General features: G+C 39.0%; 1 protein-coding gene and 1 long non-coding RNA gene across 3 annotated transcripts in view; one reads left to right on the plus strand and one right to left on the minus strand.

Moving 5' to 3' along the window:
• Positions 1 to 4,857, plus strand: part of LOC127501090 (uncharacterized) — a 279,778-nt gene extending 274,921 nt beyond the window's left edge. Inside the window, exon 2 of the mRNA XM_051872881.1 lies at positions 1,648 to 4,857. Within this exon, the coding sequence (XP_051728841.1) occupies positions 1,648 to 2,357 (710 nt within the window). The 3' untranslated portion in view covers positions 2,358 to 4,857. The remainder of the gene's footprint in view (positions 1 to 1,647) is intronic.
• LOC127501112 (uncharacterized) overlaps positions 1 to 22,121 on the minus strand; it is a 34,995-nt gene that overhangs the window by 4,669 nt on the left and 8,205 nt on the right. The gene's annotated exons all lie outside the window — the stretch shown is intronic.

Consider the following 22,121-nt stretch of genomic DNA (forward strand, 5'->3'; position numbering starts at 1 on the left):
TGTTACAACGCATTTGCATTTGCAGCGCTAGCTTGTTAACTTGTTAACAGTCTCTCGCGCGCTCCTTTTTCAACGCGTTCTTCAAACAGCTGTGGTAAGTCGGATCAGTCTACAAACACGGTGAGTCATGTCATCCTCTCCCAGCATTGCTACCTGTTCCATTTGCCACATGTTCACCATAGCTCTCTCTGTCAGCGACGAGGGATTTACATGTCATAAATGTAGGGAAATAGTCAGGCTGACAGAGAGAATCTCAGAATTAGAGACACGCATCCAAACTTTAATCGAGGATAGTAAGAATGCAAGGGCTTCAGATCCTGTTTTGGATGTGACTAGCTTAGTGAACTCTGTACATTGTTCGGTTCCGGCTGTAGAGCCCGCGCAGCAGGGCACTTGGGTAACGGTGAGGCGGCCTAGCCGCGGAAAACACCACTCTTCCTTTCCAATAAGAACATCAAACAGGTTCTCCCCACTCACTGATACACCCACTGAGAATCCTGTTGAAAGTGCCCTAGTTATTGGCGATTCTATTACACGGAACGTGAAAATAGAGACACCAGCCACCATAGTCACATGTTTGCCGGGAGCCAGAGCACCTGACATCAAAGCAAATTTAAAAGTGCTGGCTAATGCTAATCGTAAATACTCTAAGATTATTATTCACGTTGGCACTAATGATGTTCGACTTCGCCAGTCGGAGATCACTAAAATTAACATTAAAGAGGTGTGTGAACTCGCAAGTACAATGTCAGGAGAAGTAATTTGCTCTGGCCCCCTTCCTGTTCGTCGGAGTGATGAGATAGTTAGCAGATTATCATCATTCAATGGCTGGCTGTCTAAGTGGTGTCTGCAAAATTATATAGGTTTCATAGACAATTGGAAAAGCTTTTGGGGCAGACCTGACCTGTTGAAAAGAGATGGTATTCATCCCTCCCGGGATGGTGCTGCTCTTCTCTCTAGTAATATAGTATAATATAGTCTTAGAACTGAAACATGACAAACTGGGGCCCAAGTCAGGAAGCAGACAGACTGGCTAAACCGACCGTCTGCTAGCTGCCTCACGTTACAGAAGTCCGAAAATTCAGATAACTCCCAACACATAGAAACTCTTACACCTAGATATTTTCAAATAGAGACTGTGTCTGTACCCCAAATTAGTAAAAACAAAAAACTTCCAAACCCATTTAATGGTAAAAATTTAATTGATGTTCAACAAATAAAAAAATAGAGATAATAATGCTAAACAAATGATAAAACTCGGGTTGTTAAATATTAGATCCCTTTCTTCAAAATCACTTATTGTTAATGATATTATCAAAGATAATAATCTAGATGTGCTGTGTTTGACAGAAACTTGGCTAAAACCGGACGATTACATTACTTTAAATGAGTCTAGTCCTCAAGGTTATGATTATCGACACAATGCCCGTCAGAAAGGCAAAGGGGGAGGTGTTGCTGTAATCTATAGTAATATTTACAGTATTAGTCAAAAGTCTTTCAAATATAATTCCTTCGAAGTGATGGTACTCTACGTAACATTATGTAGGTTGACATTTGTGCTGGCTACTGTATACAGGCCACCAGGACACCATACAGACTTTATCAAAGAATTTGCTGATTTTCTGTCGGAGTTAGTATTGGCTGCAGATAAAGTCCTTGTTGTTGGTGATTTTAATATCCATGTAGATAATAAAAAAGACGCATTAGGATTGGCATTTGCAGATATTCTAAACTCTATTGGTGTTAGACAACATGTGTCAGGACCCACTCATTGTCGTAATCATACTTTAGATCTAATATTGTCACATGGAATTGATATTGATGCTGTTGAAATTCTGCAGCAGAGTGACGACATCTCAGATCATTATCTAGTCTCGTGTATACTACATTTAGTCAAGGCGGCTAAACTGCCTCCATGCCATAAATATGGTAGAACCATCACTTCTACCACTAAAGATCACTTTATAAATAATCTTCCTGATCAGTTTCATCGCCTTAGCATACCAGAAAGCTTAGAAGACCTCGATGTTGTAACAGAAACTATTGCCTCTGTCTTTTCCAGCACATTAGACTCAGTTGCTCCTTTGCGCTTAAAAAAGATTAAGGAAATTAATCCAATGCCATGGTACAATGAGCACACTCGGGCCCTAAAGTTAGCAGCCAGAAAAATGGAGCGCAGCTGGAAGAAAACAAAACTAGAAGTATTCCGCATTTCGTGGAGAGAGAGAATGATTGAGTACAGAAAGGCCTTAAAATCTGCTAGATCTGCTTATTTTTCAAAACTTTTAGAAGAAAATAAACACAACCCTAGATATTTATTTGATACAGTGGCTAAATTAACAAGAAATAAAGCTTAAACTTCTGATGTTTCCAAAGAGCACAGCAGTAATGACTTTATGAACTTCTTTACTTGCAAGATTGATAATATTAGAGAAAAAATTATAACCATGCAACCGTCTATTACAGTATCGCGTCAGATAGTGCATTGTAGTGTCCCTGAGGAAAAATTCAATTCATTTACTGCTTTAGGAGAGGAAGAATTGTCTAAACTTGTTAAATCATCAAAATCAACAACATGCATGTTAGACCCTATACCGACTAAGCTATTGAAAGAAATGCTTCCAGAGGTTATAGATCCTCTTCTTAATATCGTCAATTCATCTTTATCACTAGGACACGTACCAAAAACTTTTAAGCTGGCTATTATTAAACCTCTTATTAAAAAAACCACAACTTGATCCTAGAGAATTAGTCAATTACAGGCCCATCTCAAATCTCACTTTTCTGTCAAAAATACTAGAAAAGGTAGTATCATCACAACTATGTTCCTTTTTAGAAAGAAATAGTATCTGTGAGGATTTCCAGTCAGGATTTAGACCGTACCATAGTACTGAGACTGCTCTCATTAGAGTTACTAATGATTTGCTCTTATCATCAGATCGTGGTTGTATCTCTCTATTAGTGTTACTGGATCTTAGTGCTGCATTTGACACTATTGATCACAATATTCTTTTAAATAGACTCGAAAATTATGTTGGCATTAGTGGAATTGCATTGTCATGGTTCAAATCATACTTATCTGACCGTTATCAGTTTGTAGTAGTAAACGAAGAGATGTCATATCGATCACAAGTTCAATATGGAGCACCGCAAGGCCCAGTACTAGGACCATTGCTGTTCACTCTGTACATGCTACCCTTGGGAGATATCATTAGGAAGCATGGCATTAGTTTTCACTGTTACGCTGATGATACTCAGCTCTATATTTCTTCGCGCCCTGACGAAACTTACCAATTCACAAAATTAACAGAATGCATAGCTGATATAAAAAATTGGATGACCAGTAATTTCCTACTACTAAATTCAGAAAAAACAGAGATTCTAATTTTTGGACCAAAAACTTCTTCACGTAATAACCTAGAATACTGTCTAACACTTGATGGCTGCTCTGTTAAGTCTTCGTCGTCACTTAGCAACCTGGGTGTGCTCTTTGATACCAATCTTTCATTTGAAGGCCATGTTACTAGCATCTGTAAAACCGCATTCTTCCATCTTAAAAATATATCTAAACTACGACATATGCTCTCAATGAAAAATACAGAACAGTTAGTTCATGCGTTCATGACCTCAAGGCTAGATTACTGTAACGCTCTACTGGGTGGCTGTTCTGCTCGCTTGATAAATAAACTACAGCTCGTACAAAATGCAGCAGCTAGAGTTCTTACTAGAACTAGGAAGTATGACCATATTAGCCCAGTTCTGTCAACACTGCATTGGCTTCCTGTTAAACATCGTATAGATTTTAAAATCTTGCTAATTACTTACAAAGCACTAAATGGTTTAGCTCCCCAGTACCTGAGCGAGCTCCTAATTCATTATAGTCCTTCACGTCTATTGCGATCTCAGAATTCAGGCCAGCTGATAATACCTAGAATATCAAAATCAACCGCAGGCGGTAGATCCTTCTCCTATTTGGCACCTAAACTCTGGAACAATCTTCCTAGCATTGTTCGGGAAGCAGACACACTCTGTCAGTTTAAATCTAGACTAAAAACGCATTTCTTTAACCTGGCATACACATAACACATTACCAATTTATATTTTCAAATCTGTTAAAGGATTATTAGGCTGCATAAATTAGGTCAGCCGGAACCGGGAACACTTCCTATAACGCCTGATGTACTCGTTACATCAGAAGAAGAATGGCATCTACGCTAATATTAGTCTTTCTGGTTATCCCGAGGTTCACCGTAGTCAACCGGATCCGGGCCGTATCCAGGTGAGACCAAGGACCTGCACCTTGACACGACCACAACGAAGCCCTGAAGTATCAGCAGAGATTGAGTCAACTAGATCATCCACTGTGAGGGCCTCATCGACACGACAGCCACGACACAGTTCCTCAACAACCGTCCATACCGCCGTGATGAATACGATCCTCAATTGGATGGAACTGGAATAAATACTTTGAATGTTGCGATCCTGTCGGACTTATGATAGCTACCTGAATCGTAACAAAGCACTGTTGGCCAGAGGAGAACTGGCCCCCCGACTAAGCCTGGTTTCTCCCAAGGTTTTTTTCTCCATTTAAACACCTATTTGCCACTTGTCTGCCACCTGATGTCACCTGATGGAGTTTGGGTTCCTTGCCGCTGTCGCCTTTGGCTTGCTTAGTTGGGGACACTTGACATTTGACTTGACATTTGATATTCAACAGTGCTTTGATCTGCCTGCATTGACACTATTCTTTTAAGAGCTGCTGTGCAGCCAAATAATGTACCAGTTATCAATGTAAAGCTGCTTTGACACAATCTACATTGTAAAAAGCGCTATATAAATAAAGGTGACTTGACTTGACTTAATGTAGTTAACTTATGTTAACTAATGAACCTTATTGTAAAGTGTTAGCGAATTTGTTGAGATTAACAGTCATTTTACAATAATAATTAACACAAAAAGGACTGTTTGAGTCAAGTATTGTGCATTTTTCCCTTACTACTATTTTTTATTAGTCGTTTAATTATTTTAAATGGAACTGGAACCGGAATCGTTGGGCAGAACCGGAAAATTTCTCACAATTCCCAACCCTAACTCTCTCTCGTCACTTCAAAATACAGCGCATGCCGTGTTAACCGCACAAAAAAAAAAAAAAGAACAGGATGGATGGAAAGAACCCAGCAAACACAAAACGTTTTTACAACATTTCATGGGCTGAAACTATTTCAAACACGTTTTGATCTTTCATGGTAAACAAATATTGATAATAAAAAAAATTGCACTGTGATTTCAGGGGCATCAGATGTATGTATTATTTATTAGTTATTTTAAGAAGGCTTTGCTTCTTAAAATACACTACCGTTCAAACGTTTATCAAATATTTAAAAAAAATACATCAAATAAATATCAAATATTTTTGAATCCTGTAAGGACAGTATACAGCAACCAACAGTGGGGTCCAACATAATTCAAAAAAAGACAGATTAATACGTTATCACGTCCTTTTCACAACGTGAAAAAAAAACTTTTTAACAACATAGTTGTGTTTGCTGGGAAGTGCCTATCAGGAACACAAAAGCGAAAACGTAAAAAATAAAAAGTAGGGATGAAGACGTTAAAATGAAGTTTCCCTTACGAAATGGGCACTTACAAATAATAATAAACAAAATATTGGAGATGATTGTTGGTCGCGGATGTGTTGAAAGACCTCATTCAAGAAGTCTGTAGTGCAAGCGGTCTTCTGTGTGGGTGCAAAACAGCAATTGAAAAATGTAACTTTATTCTTCAGAAAAACCTTAATCATTATTTCCGAATATGGTTGTGTTGGCTGGGGATATCTCTATATTCTATGGGCTCTTTATAAAATGGTTAGTTCCTGTCCTTGATTCTGATTGGTCAATAGCTGTGTTTTATTTACGATAAAACACGGCTTTGACCACTTCACCCAACGGTTCTGCGTATTACTACACAACACCCTTAGCAACCACTCTTTGCATCGTAAACTGTTCTCAATTTATATTGTTCACTTAAGCTATTATTTGGAAGAGTATTGTAAGAAAGAGATCGAGTGAGCGAGTTTATTACCTGCATTCAGATTTAGCATTTTTCTTCAGGTCAGTCCTATGTTCATAATAAAAAAATCTGTTTAAATGTCCGCTGCGATCACATTTATATTTATAACATTTAATGGGTTTTCCCGTGACTGACAGCGCAAGTCAAAGCATTTGTCAGCTGCGTCTTGTTCCGTGTTCACAACAATTCAGTCTTTTCTATATAAAAGTCTTCACTACTGGGTGACAGGAACTATTTTTTCCGGCGGAAGGAAGGCTTTTAGTGATTTTACTTCATGAAAGTTGCATTGATACATATTTTTTGGCTTTAATATTTGTATTGTGTGGTAACCGTTTTATGAAAGCAATAAGGTACTCAAGGCTAGTGCTGTATCGTGAATAAGTCACGGCTGAAGGGGTTGCAGGCACTCTGCTTCACGTTGTGCCTAACAACACCCTTCACCCGTGACTTATTCACGATACAGTACAACCTCTCATACCTTATTGCTTACATATATTCTAGCCACCAGCGTGAGATTTTTGAGGCGACTTATTTATTTAGAACATTATTTTAGAACTTTATTCCTTGGCGACACGTTATGCAGCCACACAGACAGATATGTAACGCTTCTATTTTATTTTTCCTTTTTATTCAAAATACTGAATATATAACTTGTTAACATGAATTGTATGATATATTCTGATTGTCAAATATGTGGAAGTGAATGTGTTGTGCCGTTTAAACACCTTTATGGATGTTAGTTGATAGCCGCACCGCAATTCAGAGGATCTGTCGGATTTACATCACGTAAGTGTCCACCATTTTCCCCGAAATACATAAAAGTAGGCTACGTGGCCGGTGGACTGGGAGAAGAATAGAGTAGCCTAAACTTTGTTTCATACACAATCTATCTGATATGAATGAAACACTTCGTCAAATTGTAATTGAAAGGATAGCTATGCAACTTCCAAAGGCATCACTGTATGGAATGTGAATTTTAAAAAAAAACCTATAAATTTTTTTTTTTTTTTCTATACTGAATAGTTGTGATATGTGAAAAGCACTAAGCGCGTCCGTCTCTTGTCTCAGTGCCAGCCAAAGCGTAAAAGGACGTTTGAATTATCAGTGACCCTTTTTGTAAATTGTAAATACAATTTACAAAGGGATTGTAAATACCCTGATACTTTTGTGAACGAAGGCTTATATTTTTGACATGTCTGACATTCTTTGCAGTATTTCCACACATCCGCTCTTAATGTAGGCCAACAGGCTATTTCAAGAAGTCTGAGAAGTGTCTTTAGCCTTCCTAGGTGACCGCTTAATGGGTCCATGCCCAAAATGATTGGTACAGTTAAATCAGTATCTTTCAAGATGAACAATGTTAGATCTACTTGTTGTCCTTGGATCTCACATTTCCAGTTCACCTTTCCAATAGTGGTTTGCCAGTGCCCATTGGCCAACAGGAATGACTGTCCTTTGCTCTGCTGGTATTGCTCCTTTTTACACAACTGTCTCCAACATGATTCTCGGATAAGTGATATTTCACAGCCATGGTGGATACAGGCAGTACATTATCTGTCTCGAAGCAAGATGGCAATGGCAACTGTTTTAATGTCTGGAGGTACAGGAGCTTGTACGGTCTGCACAATTCTGGTGTTGAGGGTCTCGATAAGATTGTGATCTCTTCTTTTGTTCTTGCACATTGATTTGACTCCAGTATCTTTTTGATTCGTCAAAATCTCTCTCCATTTGGGTGCCAATTCTTACTAACTCTCCGACATCTTTTACGGTACCTCTCAGTAAACTGGCCAGCCGTGGATTACAGTTCAGTAGTATCGCTTGCACCACCTCCTTTTCAGTCATTTCTCTCTTCCATCTCATACATAATGCTCTATACTGAAAAGCAAAATCCCGGATGCTTTCATTAGCTCCTTGTTTTCTTTCTAACAACTTCCTTGCAGCCACATCTTCATAGTATTCACCAAAAAAAAAAAAAAGAGCGCAAGAAAATTCCTTGAACTGTCTCCAACTACTTACATTCCTCTTCTCGGCCCGCCACCAATCTTTAGCAGTTCCCTTTAATACAGCACTTAATGAAGCAAGTATCTCGTTGTCGGAAAGAGGACGCACAGCAAAATACTCTTCACAACGCTCAATGAATACCACTGGATCTTCATCTTGACTGTTACTAAAGTTGGGAAAGTCGATTTTCACAGGTGGGTTATACTGTATTGAGGATGAATTTTCTGGAACCGATATGTGACTAGGTTGAACGGTGTACGTTTGTTCTCTGGAATTGGAAATAGGAGTATGTAATGATGAATTTGGACGAGGTTGGTTGGGAGTAGACATGATTGGACCAAGAGACTTGAGTTTTTGTTCAATTTGAACATCCCTTCTTTTTAAACAGTCGACCATAGATTGTCCTAAATCTTGTACGGTGAGCTCCAACTTTTTCTTTACTCTGTCACATTCTCGTTCTACAAAATATTTCAATTTCTCTTCACTGGCCTTACATTTGCTTTCCATCTCTGCATGGGAAACACCTTCGCTCACCTTCTGAATGCAGTCTTCTACCCGGTTTTCAAGTGAAGTTACTCTTCGTGCCAGTCGTTCTATTAAAGACGTAACCGAGTTGATTGTGTCTTGACATGGTTCTCTTTCTGTTTCAAGGGGTGGAGGGGGAGGTAAAGGATAATCATCCAGATTCTCATCTATACATCCTTCATTCTCTTCCTCAGAGTCGATGTATAAATCAATGAAAGTATTAATCAGCTCCTTGAGTGGTTCTCGTGGGTGGTGAAAGGATCAGATGTGAAATCCAAACAAGGCACGGACTCATCCCCCATCATGGCTTGCCATGCTTATCTTGTCTGAGATAAAGACTCAATTCTATAAATGTAAATGAAGTTAGTTTTCCAAAGTCCCTGTTCGGGCGCCACTTTATAACATAACTCCAACTACTCTGGGTAAGAGGCTGTTATAAATCTGAAATTTGGGTGGACTCAATAACTAACCATAAACATAAATTAGACAGTTTGAAACCAAGCAATTAAGCGTCATGAGTAGTTTATATATCATAAGAAATTACAGCACAAAAACCAACCAGCAAATTATATTAAAAGTGAAATAACCAACAAACCAACCAAAAAAATAAATAAATAAATACCAAATCTTTGAACCACATATAAATGAAAATATTGGGAGTATGATGACTGCAAGACAATTTGTTAAAGATTGTCCGTTGAAAGAAATTGTTCCTTGTAGTTGAGGTAAAGCAAAAATCCGTGCATGTAAAAAAAAAATTCAAAAAGAAAAAAAATCCCCCAATAAAAATAAAATAAAAAAAATCACATAGAAAGAAATTGATCTTAGTCCTTGTGTGCCAAATCCCACAGGATCCACAAGCAATGCCAACAAAGTTCAGGATAGAACAGAAATCCACTTGACTTCTGCTTCCAATGAATTACACCATAATTCACATACAGTGTTCAAGAAGTCCTTCTATAAACACAGATGAACTAACATTAGAAAAATGGCACGATCGCAAACACAAACGCAATAGCTATGAAAACACATATGACATCAGCAAACACATTGCTGGAATTACACTGCACAGATAATACAAAATAATGTCTTACTTCGATTGAGCAGGAAACCAAAAGTTTCTCAGTTTCTCAATCAGGACATCTTGACTTGAGGCGATGCAGCAGCGTGATTTTTTTCCCAAACCAGTTCAGCGGAAATCCCGCCCTGAAGCCGATTCTAAACATTTCATTGGCCATGTCAATCACAATAACGATTGCCTACACCCAACCCTGATCCCTAAACCTACCCGTCACTGTAACCTGAGCCAATGAAATTGGTTGCAGGGCGGGGATTTCCGCTGAACTGGTTTGGGAAAAAAAAAAAAATCACGCGATGCAGCAGGTAAGCCATGCTTCCCTCTGCTCAAACAAATCTGTCTTCCTCTACTACATAACTGGATTTAAACCTCATACTTGAGTATACTAGCGCCCCCTTTTGGTGCGTAGTAGAAAACCATAACAGACTTGTGTCTGTTATAATGCACTGAACGTTCTAATCACTCCGGTGTGATCGTACGCGTCAAAGGGTTTAAATCAATTGCGTTTCGGGGGTGGAGGGGGATGTTTCTTATTCTTGTTCAATTTCTTATTAAATGTTAAAAGAAAAAAAACTATTCATCTGGAAGAAGGGGGCCCAAAATTATATCTTGCATACCCCCCTTAAAACTCATTCATGTCGCCCCTGTATGTCATGGTTGTATGTTTTTCTCTTTTTATCATTCTGATTATTGCTTATGCATCATTTACATTAATATAACGATGTGTAGTCCATCTGGATGTTAATGAGTGTTATTTATAATAATAATAATTTATATTCCCAAAAATAACTCTGATGTTTAAACCCCTCTTTCACACACTAGAAAGCAACCCACCCACGCCGTCTCTAATGCTCCTAAAATTCATTCTGGTGATGTCTAAATTTCTCTCTTCTCTATTTTAGAAACATTTTGGACAGCTACACAGAGTAGGGTCATTCTTCTGGGTCAAAGCAATGAATCAGGCCTATTTCTTTTTCTTCTTTTTTAAATCTTTCTTTTTCTTCTATGAAACAATTTTATTTTACATAATTTTATTAATGAACATTTTATTTAAAACTTCTCAACTGCTAATGTTTTTCAACATTGTACAAATTTAAAGCTATCATGCCACAAAACTCCTGTTCCAGCATATCCCAAAAGCGCTCTACTGGACTGATATCTGGTTACTGTGTAGGCCATTTGAGTCTAGTGAACAGTCATGTTCAAGAAACCAGTTTGAGATGATTTGAGCTTTGTGACATGTTGCATTATCCTGCTGGAAGTAGGATTATTCAGAAGATCGTACACTGTGGTCAAGGGATGGACATGGTCAGCAACAATACTCAGGTAGGCTGTGGTGTTTACATGATGCTCAATTGGTACTAAAGGGCCCAAACTGTGCCAAGAAAATATCCTCCACACTATTACACCACCAACACCTGTTCACATCAGACCAAAGTGCTTTCTAAGATGTGAAAGATGGGTTTTAGACATCAGTCTGAAGTTATTTTTGGTAACAAAAATTATTATTATTATTATTACTATTATTACTATAAATAACACTCATTAGCATCCAAATGGACTACACATTGTTTAATTAATATTAATGATGCATAAACAATAATCAGAAGGATAAAAATGAGAAAAACATACAACCATGATAGGCAAGCAATAATCTCGAACAGCTTGTCTAAGATTATTTCTATAAGTAAGTAACCAGTTGTAAAGTACCGCTCACTCAACGCGTCCGTTTCAGCACTTCAACAGCCACGCCACTGCGTTCACGATAAGATGCTCGAGCGCCAGGCATGCTATCTGCGAGGTGCCCTAACCATAAATATCTATGGTTCTAATAACGTACTGGTTCTATCACTGATGGAAGCACATAATCTTCAGGAACATTGACATTTCTCTGTTCATGCTCTACTTCATCTGCCAGAACATGCCTCGCTCTTTATAGCACTGGTGCCACCATGTTTCCAACACCTGGCCCACCTTGACGCAATGATTGGTGGTGCAGGGACAGGATTGGTTCGGAATGCATTTTCAATTCCTTATTGAATTTTCCTATATTCATTGCGGGGCATTTAATAAAAATGCAATCGCAAATGTCTTAACTGAGAGTGTAAATGCAATTAAGGACAAAGAGTCCTCGATCTTGAACATTTTATATATTCTCTTTGACGCCTATTGAGGTTTCATCAACCATACAGTAATCCATATTTGACCTACTGAATATATTTCTGGCCAAAGAGTCTTTAAATTTTAACTTTCCATACATACTTTATAAATATAGAGTATAAATATACAGTAGTGCATATTTGACAAACTGAACATATTTCTGGCGAATGAGTCATCGATCTTGAACATTTTATTTATACTCATTGACTCCTTTTTATGTTTTATCAACCGTACAGTAGTCCATATTTGACCTACTGAACACATTTGTGGCCAAAGAGTCTTTGACTTTAACTTTCCACACATACTTTTTGACTCCTTTTGATGTTACATTAGCCAGACAGTAGTCCATATTTTACCTACTGTACATATTATAGGCCAAGGAGCCCTTAATCTTAATTATTTCACGCACACTCATTGACTCCTGATGTTTCATCAACTACAAAGAAGTCCATTCAACCTAGTGAATATATTTCTGGCCAAAGAGTCTTCAAACTTTAACATTCCACACATACTTTTTGACTCCTGAGGTTACATTAGCCAGACAATAGTCCATATTTGACCTATTGAACATTTTATAGGCTAAAAAGTCCTCAATCTTGAACATTTTACACATAGTCATTGACCTCTTTTGATGTTTTATCAACCATACAGTAGTCCATATTTGACCTACTGAATGTTCAAGATCGCGGACTCTTTCTGGCCAAAGAGTCTTTAAATTTTAACTTTCCATACATACTTTTTGACTCCTTTTGAAATTACATTACCCAGACAGTAGTCCATATTTGACATATTGAACATCGCATAGGCTAAAGAGTCCTCGATCTTGAACATTTTACACATACTCATTAGCTGCTTTTCCACTGTCGGGCCGAACGGTTCTTGGAATGGTAAGGAACGGTTCCAGTTGTGTTTCCATTTGAGCCTGGTATGGCACGGTATGGCATGGTACGGCATGATTACAAACCGTTCTCGGCACGGAATTCTCGGCACGGTTGTCTAACCGTGCTGAATCATGCTGGTAGAATCTGTGAAGTGATGTTTCCACGCAAGATTGGACACTTGTCTGTTGCCTGGCTACCAGTTTCTCCGTAGCTGGATAAGCACTCTATTTGAGTGAAGTAAACACAAATTAATAATAAAATTAATAGAAATATCTAATCATCCTCCATATTGCAGTCGTTTACATCTCATATCATAAGTAAACCATTGCGTTACCAAGGCAACGATTGGCGCTTTTATATTACATTCCAAAGAGCAGCTGTTATCAACACTACAGTGGAAAATGAAACTAACCGTGCCAGCTGGTCCGGGTCGGCACGGAATGGAACGGTTACGCAATGAGAACTGTAACGAATTACAAGCGAATTAATTAATTAATTCAAATTATGGGTGAAATATATATATATAATAAAATCATAACGCGTTATGATCAATTATAATATAAATCGACCAAAAAGGGAATTATGCCATATATTGTGAATCAATTACAACGGATTATAATTAATTACATATATGGTTCAGGATTAGTTCTAGTTTAATAGTTAATTTAGAAAAACTAGTCTAGTTTGTCCCGCAAACTATCAGTTTTCCTTATCGATTATTATAAAGGGAGATTATTTCTCTGACCACGAGAAATAACTCCCTATTCTAGCATTAAAGTGTAAAGCAGTTTGCACAATCGGAACGTAAAAGTGACTTGATTTGCTGAATGAGCAACAGAAACAATCAAGCATGAATATAATGGATTTAATATATGAAACTACAAATACATAGACTATACGGCTAAATATACACAAAGAATACACATATATACAGAAGCGAAAGTAAAGACAGGAAAAGAGAGAAGACAAAGAGTAGCAAAACTTACAGAGAGTTCCTTAAGAGCCAGCAAAATATCAGTATCCCTTTGTTAGGTCGTGTAACTTAGCGCATCTAAGATAGATAGAAGCGGTACTTGCATGTGTTTGCGTGCTGAGTTTCAAAGATACATGTGAAGATTCAGTGCGTCCGTGGCTGCAGTTCATTGGCTTCTTCCGTCTCTGTGGGAAGTTTGAACTGAGAATTTGAAAGTTTGTTTCGCCAAAGGTGGTCGTCCCGAAGAGGAGAGGAGCGCGTGATGGGACGTCTGGGAGAGACGTGCGTGAGATGGCAAGAGACAATCGAGAGACAAAGAAACATGCATGTGGTTGTCTTTTAAGGACAAACAAGCCAAAACGCCTCCTTGGGTGAACAGCCAATGTCCAGCGTGGATTTTGAGGAGGGAAAAGTTCTCTTTTTCTTGTCTTGCGGCTCAATTTGCATAATTTATGATGGTTTCAGAATTGGTAACTTTTACTCCAAAAGACCTTAAAAATAGACTAATGCATGGTATCGTAACAGAACATACATAGTTAATTAAGGCATAATTCATTTAAGACTAAACATGACCGGGTGAAAAAGACAAAGACAGAGGTACAGTCTTACACTCGCATATAAAGTTTTGGGGGTACAACTCACACAACTATAGTCGTAACTTAAATTAAGTACATGCTTAAACTGAAATACATGCTTACAGGATTACATCTTAATCATATTTTAATGAATGTGACTTAAAGAGAGTCCTGGTATGTTCTTCTGTGTGTGCGCGCATACGTGTATTGGAGTTTGACGACATCTGGAATGTGGCCACATGGCTTGGTGTAATTCGATCTGAGTTGATCGCGATCGTTTGAAGTCACAAGGGAGAGATTCGTGGGTGCCGGTGATCCATCGACACGGCCATAAAACGTGTTGAGTGGGCTGTTAATGTCAGCCAGGCCGGAGCCAATGTGAGATTTACAAACAAAGTTCAAGAAGTTAAACTTTAACGAAATTTATAGTTGACTTGCTAATCTGATCCACTGCAGACGCTACAGAACTGTTCGGGCCGACGGTGGAAAAGCGGCTACTGACTCCTTTTGAGGTTTCATCAACCATACAGTAGTCCATATTTAACCTACTAAACATATTTCTGGCCAAAGAGTCTTCAAATTTTAACTTTACATACATACTTCTTGACTGCTTTTGAGGTTACATTACTGAAAGATTCTATGTTTAAAGTGCTGGTCTCAGCATTGAAGGAATGTAGACAGAAGGTCTTTTGTCCTCTGTTGAAGCTATATTCTATACTATAACATCTGGTTCTCTTTATGTACCGGAACTACTTCCATGTAAGGTATGAGGCTCCCAGACCTAATGGGGAGACAGGGAATGGTCCCTGCCTTTTGTATTGCAAGTATGGAAGGGGTCTTCTTGGATCCCCAGGAAGACATGGGTACTTAGCCGGAATGTGACCATATTTATGTTCAAAATTTTTATTGAGTGGAAGGTAAAAAACATAATAATTGAAACAACAGACATAATAAAACAGTCCACATTTTTACAACAAAGGAAACAACACAAGGAAAAGAAAAGAAAAAAAAAAAGAAAAAAAGGGGGGGGAGGAGGAATGGCAGTGACACAAAGGAATTCAGTCAACAGGTAAAATTTGAAGAGAGTGAAAATATGTTATAAAAGGTTGCCATTTATCATGAAAGGACCCATAGCTGGGATACCGAGAGCATCTTATCTTTTCCAGCTTCAAAAAATACATAACATCTACAAGCCACTGTGAAAAACCCGGTGGCTTGGTGGACCTCCAAAGCAATAAAATCTGTCGTCTAGCCAATAGAGATGTAAAAGCAAGTACATCTAACTGTTTAGATGTTAACCGAGTCCAAACTTTAAGAACCCCAAAGATTGCAGTATTAGGGCAGACATCAACCTTGGTTTTAAATATTTTAGTCTCAAAATAGTTGTTCCAATAAATAAGAAGCTTTGGTCAGAAAAAAAAAAAAACATGACTCAGATTACAGGGTGACATGTGACATCTATCGCAACTGTCATCAACATTAGAGTAAATTGCAGAAAGCCGAGCTTTGGAGTAATGAACCCTATGTAATATTTTAAACTGTATGAGAGCAAGCCGAGCACATATTGAACTTGTGTAAATTCTGTTAAGAGCAATCGTCCACCAATCGTCCACAAACTCTTCAATTCATGTTCCCAGGCACTTTTAGCTTTTATAATGGTACAATCCTCTAAATCTATAAACTGACAATAAATCCTGGAAATAAGTGACATTTGAAAAGAATTAATATCAAGAAAGTTTTCCCAAACCAGCTTAGGTGGCAAACAAGGAAAGTTTGGAAGTAAAGAAGCCGAACCATGCCTAGCCTGCAAATAGCGAAAGAGGAGGGACGATGGCAGTTCAAATTCAGTAGACAATACAGCATAACTGCAGAAGGTACCCTCCTTTTATAAACCTCTGAAATATCTTAATCCTTTATCGCACCAAATCAGGAAAAACTGAGTCTGTGATTGATGGGGGAAATGAGTTATTCATAAATAATGCCATTAAAGGGGAGGCAGAGATAAACTTAAAATATCACCTAAATTGGGACCATATCCTAAAGGTAGAAATGACTACTAATCTATCTGTGAAGTTGGAAGGGTTAATAGGCAAGGGGGCAATGAGTAGAGCCTGTAAAGAAGTGGAGAAACATGATTTTGCCTCCAGCCTGCACCAGGGAGCATTAGATGAATTGAACCAATATGTCATCTTATGAATATTAGCTGACCAGAAATAGAACTTAAAGTTAGGTAAAGACAGCCCACCACTAAGTTTACAATTCTGGAGTAATGCTTTACAAATTCTGGGCACTTTACCATTCAATAGAAAATGAGTAACAATTTGGTCAATAGACTTTAAAAAGCTGTTAGGCAAAAACAACAGAATACACTGTGAAATAAAAAGAGAAATTTTGGAAGGACATTCATCTTCACTATGTTAATTCCTCCAATTAAAGATAAGGGAAGATTGCGCCACCTTTGAAAATCAGACTTAGTTTGAGCCAATAAAGGGGTATAATTGGCAGAAAAGAGAGAAGATATAGATGTGACATTAATCCCAAGATATTTAAAACCAGACCTACTCAGCCTAAATGGGACATCAGAATTTTTAAGTTGCAGGGGTATAATTGGCAGAAAAGAGAGAAGATAGAGATCTATTAACATTAATCCCAAGATATTTAAAACCAGACCTACTCAGCCTAAATGGAACATCAGAATTTTTAAGTCGCAGGGGTATAATTGGCAGAAGAGAGAGAACATAGAGATCTAGTGACATTAATCCCAAGATATTTAAAACCAGACCTACTCAGCCTAAATGGAAAATCAGAATTTTTAAGTCGCAGGGCCAAAGCATTTACAGGGTAACACTCACTCTTTTGAAAATGTATTTTATAACCAGAAAAGGAGCCAAATTTGTTCAACATAGATAAGACTGAAGGAGCGGCTGTGATCGGGTTACAAACGTATTACAACAAATCGTCAGCATAAAGAGATAATTTAATTTCGATATCCGAGTGAAAAATTCCTTTAAATGACGAGGTAGACCTGTAAGTGTTTTTGTGTTATTTCTAGTTTGATTTTAGTGCTGTGTCGTTGCTAGGAAGTTTGTTTACTGTATTCACGTGGCAATTTGCGCTTGTTCTCGTTTCAATCCGAGTCAGTAAGGCTAGGCCTGCTGAACTAACTAACGTTGTATCAAGTTGGTAAAACTGTATAGTATACCGCAGCAGCGGACGCGACAGCCCTCTTGTGAAGCCCTCATCGTGTGAAGACCGAAGAGTGTAAAGACCAGCGGCTCTACCTGTGCGACTCCACCGACAAGGCACTTGAGTATTGCTCTCATCTTTTTCCTTCTTTCCTTCCTTTTTTATACAGTGTGTTCTTGTCTGTATATCTTGTGACCTGTTTTAGATATGTGCTTCCAAATTCTCACTATTACTAACACTCGTAAATTGTGTGCTACATGTTGGAGGCAGTGCAATCCTAACAACCTGCGTATTTTACCAATGTCATCTAGTACATTACTTTCTATTGGTCTCTGGAATTGTCAATCTGCTGTAAACAAAGCAGACTTCATTACATCTATTGCTACTCATTCAGGTCTCCATCTCATGGCTCTGACTGAGACATGGATCAAACCAGAGGACACTGCCACACCAGCAGCCCTCTCCTGTAATTTCACTTTCTCTCACACCCCACGCCAGATTGGGAGGGGTGGTGGTACTGGTCTGCTTATGTCCAATGAATGGAAGTTCAATCCTTTACCATCTCTCTGTGACAATAGCTCATTTGAATCACATGCAATTACCATCACCTACCCTGCTAAAATCCATGTTGTATTTGTTTATCGTCCCCCAGGTCAGCTAGGTAACTTCTTGGAGGAGTTAGATGTGTTACTCTCATCCTTCCCTGAGGATGGTACTCCTCTGCTAGTACTTGGAGATTTCAACATCCATCTAGAGAAACATCAGGCTGCTGACTTCCACACTCTGCTTGCCTCATATGATCTCAAGCGAGTGTCTACTTCAGCTACCCACAAATCAAGGTAACCATCTACACACGCTGTTGCTCCACCGACAATACACTGGTTACTCCACTACACACCTCAGACCATTTCCTCATCTCTTTTAATCTCAACCTGCCCCTAACTCAACACACACTCCACCACGTTACTTTTTGGCGAAACCTACGCTCGCTCTCACCATCCCACCTATCCTCTCTGGTCTCATCCACACTTCCTCCCCCTAATCAGTTCTCATCACTTGACACTAACAATGCTACTGACACTCTTTGCACCACTCTAACATCTTGCTTAGATGACTTCTGCCCCCTTTCATCCAGACCAGCCGGTGCCACCCCCTCTGCCCCCTGGCCATCCGATGCTCTCCGCATCGGTCTAGACTCAGGGCTGCAGAGAGGAAGTGGCGCAAATCTAAAGATCCTACTGATCTTAGATTCTATCAGTCACTCCTTTCTTCTTTCTCTGCAAATGTCTCCAATGCTAAAACCACATACTATCACAATAAAATTAACAATTCTACTGATTCCCGCACACTTTTCAAAACTTTCTCTTCTCTTCTTTGCCCTCCTCCCCTCCCTCCCACCCACATCAGCTCTCACAGCTGATGACTTTGCCACATTTTTCACACATAAAATAACCATCAGCGGCCAATTCTCCACACCACACACTGACAATAACATCTTAACGGAAAACACAAATTCTCCCCTCCTTCTCCATGCTCTCTGAGGCAGATGTTTCCAAATTCATCCTTTCCACTCATCTTCTTCAGGCCATCTCCTCCTCAATTGTACCTGCACTCACTCACATTATCAATTCTTCTCTTCACACTGGTACATTTCCCACAGCTTTTAAGCAGGCTAGGATTACCCCGCTGCTTAAAAAACCCACTCTGAATCCAGCACTTTTAGAAAACTATAGACCAGTATCCCTTCTTCCTTTCATTGCAAAGACACTTGAGAGAGTTCAACCAACTGTCTACTTATCTCACACAGAACAATCTCACACAGAACAACAGGCAACGCGAGGCGACAACACCGTCGGCTTTCATCTAGCTCTGTTTGGTGTGTGAAATTTTTCCCTACCTGTTCATATTTCGGCGCTCAGTGAAACATTCACACACAGCATCTCATTTAATTACGTCAACACAGCAAATGCTGTGATAGTCTACTGGTCACAGAACACGCAAATAACATGCAAATTGTACAGTCATAACGTGTGAATTTGTATGGTCGCCAATGGCTACCTCAGCAAAAATATCACTCGCAAATTAATATTTTTAGTCGCAAATGCGACCGTTTTAGGCGCAGTCTGGAGCCCTGGCATTGGTTGTCGTAATAAGATCAAGCTCCACATGCAGGTCCATACAACGCTTGAACAGATCTGGAGACGGATTAGATGCTATCTGTTGGTCAATATTAAAAATATCACTAGAGAGCTTGTACAGTTTAACTGAATGAAGTTTGTTTTTCTGGGCTGAGTACGAGATAATTTGACCCCGTAAAAAAAGCCTTAAGTGCTTCCCACAACAATGAAGAGGAGGTCTTACTGTTCTGATTAGTAACCATGTAAGTATCAATAGAAGAAGAAAGAAAATCAATAAAGTTTTTGTCAGACAATAAAAGAGTGTTAAATCTCCATTGTCGTAAATAGTGAGGTCGAGCACGCAGCCAAATGTCTACAGTGAGGGGAGCATGATCAGAAATAACAACAGCATGATATTTAACTGATGTAACATTAGGGATAAAATGACTATCTATAAAAAAAATGAAAAAACTTTGGCCTGAGCATTATAAAATCTCCATGGATCTATACAACCATTACATGCCATAAATTCTGAGACTGCTTTAGACATGGAAGATGGATTCCACACACGAGGATTTGATCGATCTAATGCAGGATCCATTACACAATTAAGATCAATGACAAAAATCAACTTATGAGTGTTCAAAGAGGGAAGAGTTTCAAACAACCTATTTATAAAATTGGGGTCATCAAAATTGGGTGCGTAAACGTTAACTAGAAGAACCAGGTTCTGATATAGCGTGCCAACTATAATCAAATATCTGCCATTGTTATCTGCTATGACCTTAGTAAGAGAAAAATGAACTCTTTTATTAAATAACACTGCAACCCCTTTGGATTTAGAATTGAAATTTGAATGAAAATATTCACCGACCCATGAACACTTTTACCACAGTTAAATGTGGTCTTCATTTCTCAAATGAGTTTCTTGCAAAAAAACAACGTCACTATTAAGGAATTTCAGGTGAGAAAATATCTTAGATCTCTTGACTGGATTACAGATACCCTTAAAGGGATAGTTCACCCAAAAATGAAAATTATCCCATGATTTACTCACCCTCAAGCCATCCTTGGTGTATATGACATACTTTTTCGTTCAGACGAATAATGTCCAAGCTAATCCATGCTTTATAATGGGAGTGGATGGTGCCCCAAATTCTAAAGACAGAAAAAAATGCAGCCATCCATTATTAAAGAAGTTCACACGGCTCCAGGGGGTTAATAAAGGTCTTCCGAAGCAAAGCAATGAGTTTGTCTAAGAAAAATATCCATATTTAAAACTTTATAACCTGTAATCTCTAGCTTCCGCTAACCGTCATACACGCGTTCACGAGAGAGTGGCATCCTAGCTTATGATGTAAGACGCAGGCGCAGCACAAGCTCCGGTGAGAATATGCTAGTCTTGCGAGAACCAAGTTGTGTACAGCAAAGGAAATCCACGTGAATTGTTTGAGCTATACTCTACATTTTATTAGAGTTAAAATGCTGATTTCTTGTGAATATCCAGATTGCTTCAACAAAGCTAAAGTCTTGTGATTACGTGCGCCGACATCAAAGGGAGATGCGCCATTTTAAAAATTCCCTGTAAAGGATCCGGAGCGATTAAAGCTATGGCTGCTCGCTATTCGCTGGGATGTAAATACACCCGTGGAAAAATGTTCCACCAACCTGACTGTAAAACAAATGTATAGAGTGAATATAGCTAGCCCACACCTATAACAACATACCACCAGGTCCTTCAGGCCTTGGTCGACACCTCCAGTTTGTACGAGGTAAGGAGAATACTACTTCGAATACACTTTGGCTCAACAAAGGCAGAAAGCCTTCATATTGTGTTACACAGCAGCACTCAGTCCTCTCACCGGCAGTATAAAAAACTTCTAAAGGTGTCATTCCAATTCGCCCATTCGTGGCAGCAAACATTCTCAACCTCTGTTGGTATAGCTTCGCATATCCCGCATGAGCACCACCACAGCAGCACGTTATGGCCGCATCCACTCTAGTCAGTGCTTGTTACACCAGCCGCAGCACATTTCAGAAGCGGCTCGCCGCGTCGCTTCGCTAAAGATAGGCGGCACGTCTATTTTTGACAGAAGCCGCAGATGCGAGCAGTGTAATTAAGGGATCATGAGCTCTCCGTCTCCTCAGTTCTATAGTTTGTGCCGCTGCTCCGGCAGCCTCCTCCATCTCCCGGAGTTCCTGGTCCGTATTCTGGTTCAAACAAATATGGCTGGGCAAAAAACTCAGTCTTATATCGAAATCCTCCGACATTTTTCTTTACAAATCCTAGTTTTGTACTTTTCATTTGTGACTGGTATTTTGTTTTGCTCTCTCCTCTGCACTTCCGTGTTCGTCACCGGAGCTCACACTGCGCCTGCGTCCTACGTCATAATCTGGGACGCCACTCTCTCATGAACGCGAATATGACGGTTAGCGGAAGCTAGAGATTACAGGTTATAAAGTTTTAAATATGGATATTATTCTTATACAAACGCATTGCTTCACTTCAGAAGGCCTTTATTAACCCCCTGGAGCCGTGTGGACTTCATTTATAAT

Source organism: Ctenopharyngodon idella, chromosome 19 (genome assembly GCF_019924925.1).
Source record: "Ctenopharyngodon idella isolate HZGC_01 chromosome 19, HZGC01, whole genome shotgun sequence".
NCBI lineage: Eukaryota > Metazoa > Chordata > Actinopteri > Cypriniformes > Xenocyprididae > Ctenopharyngodon > Ctenopharyngodon idella.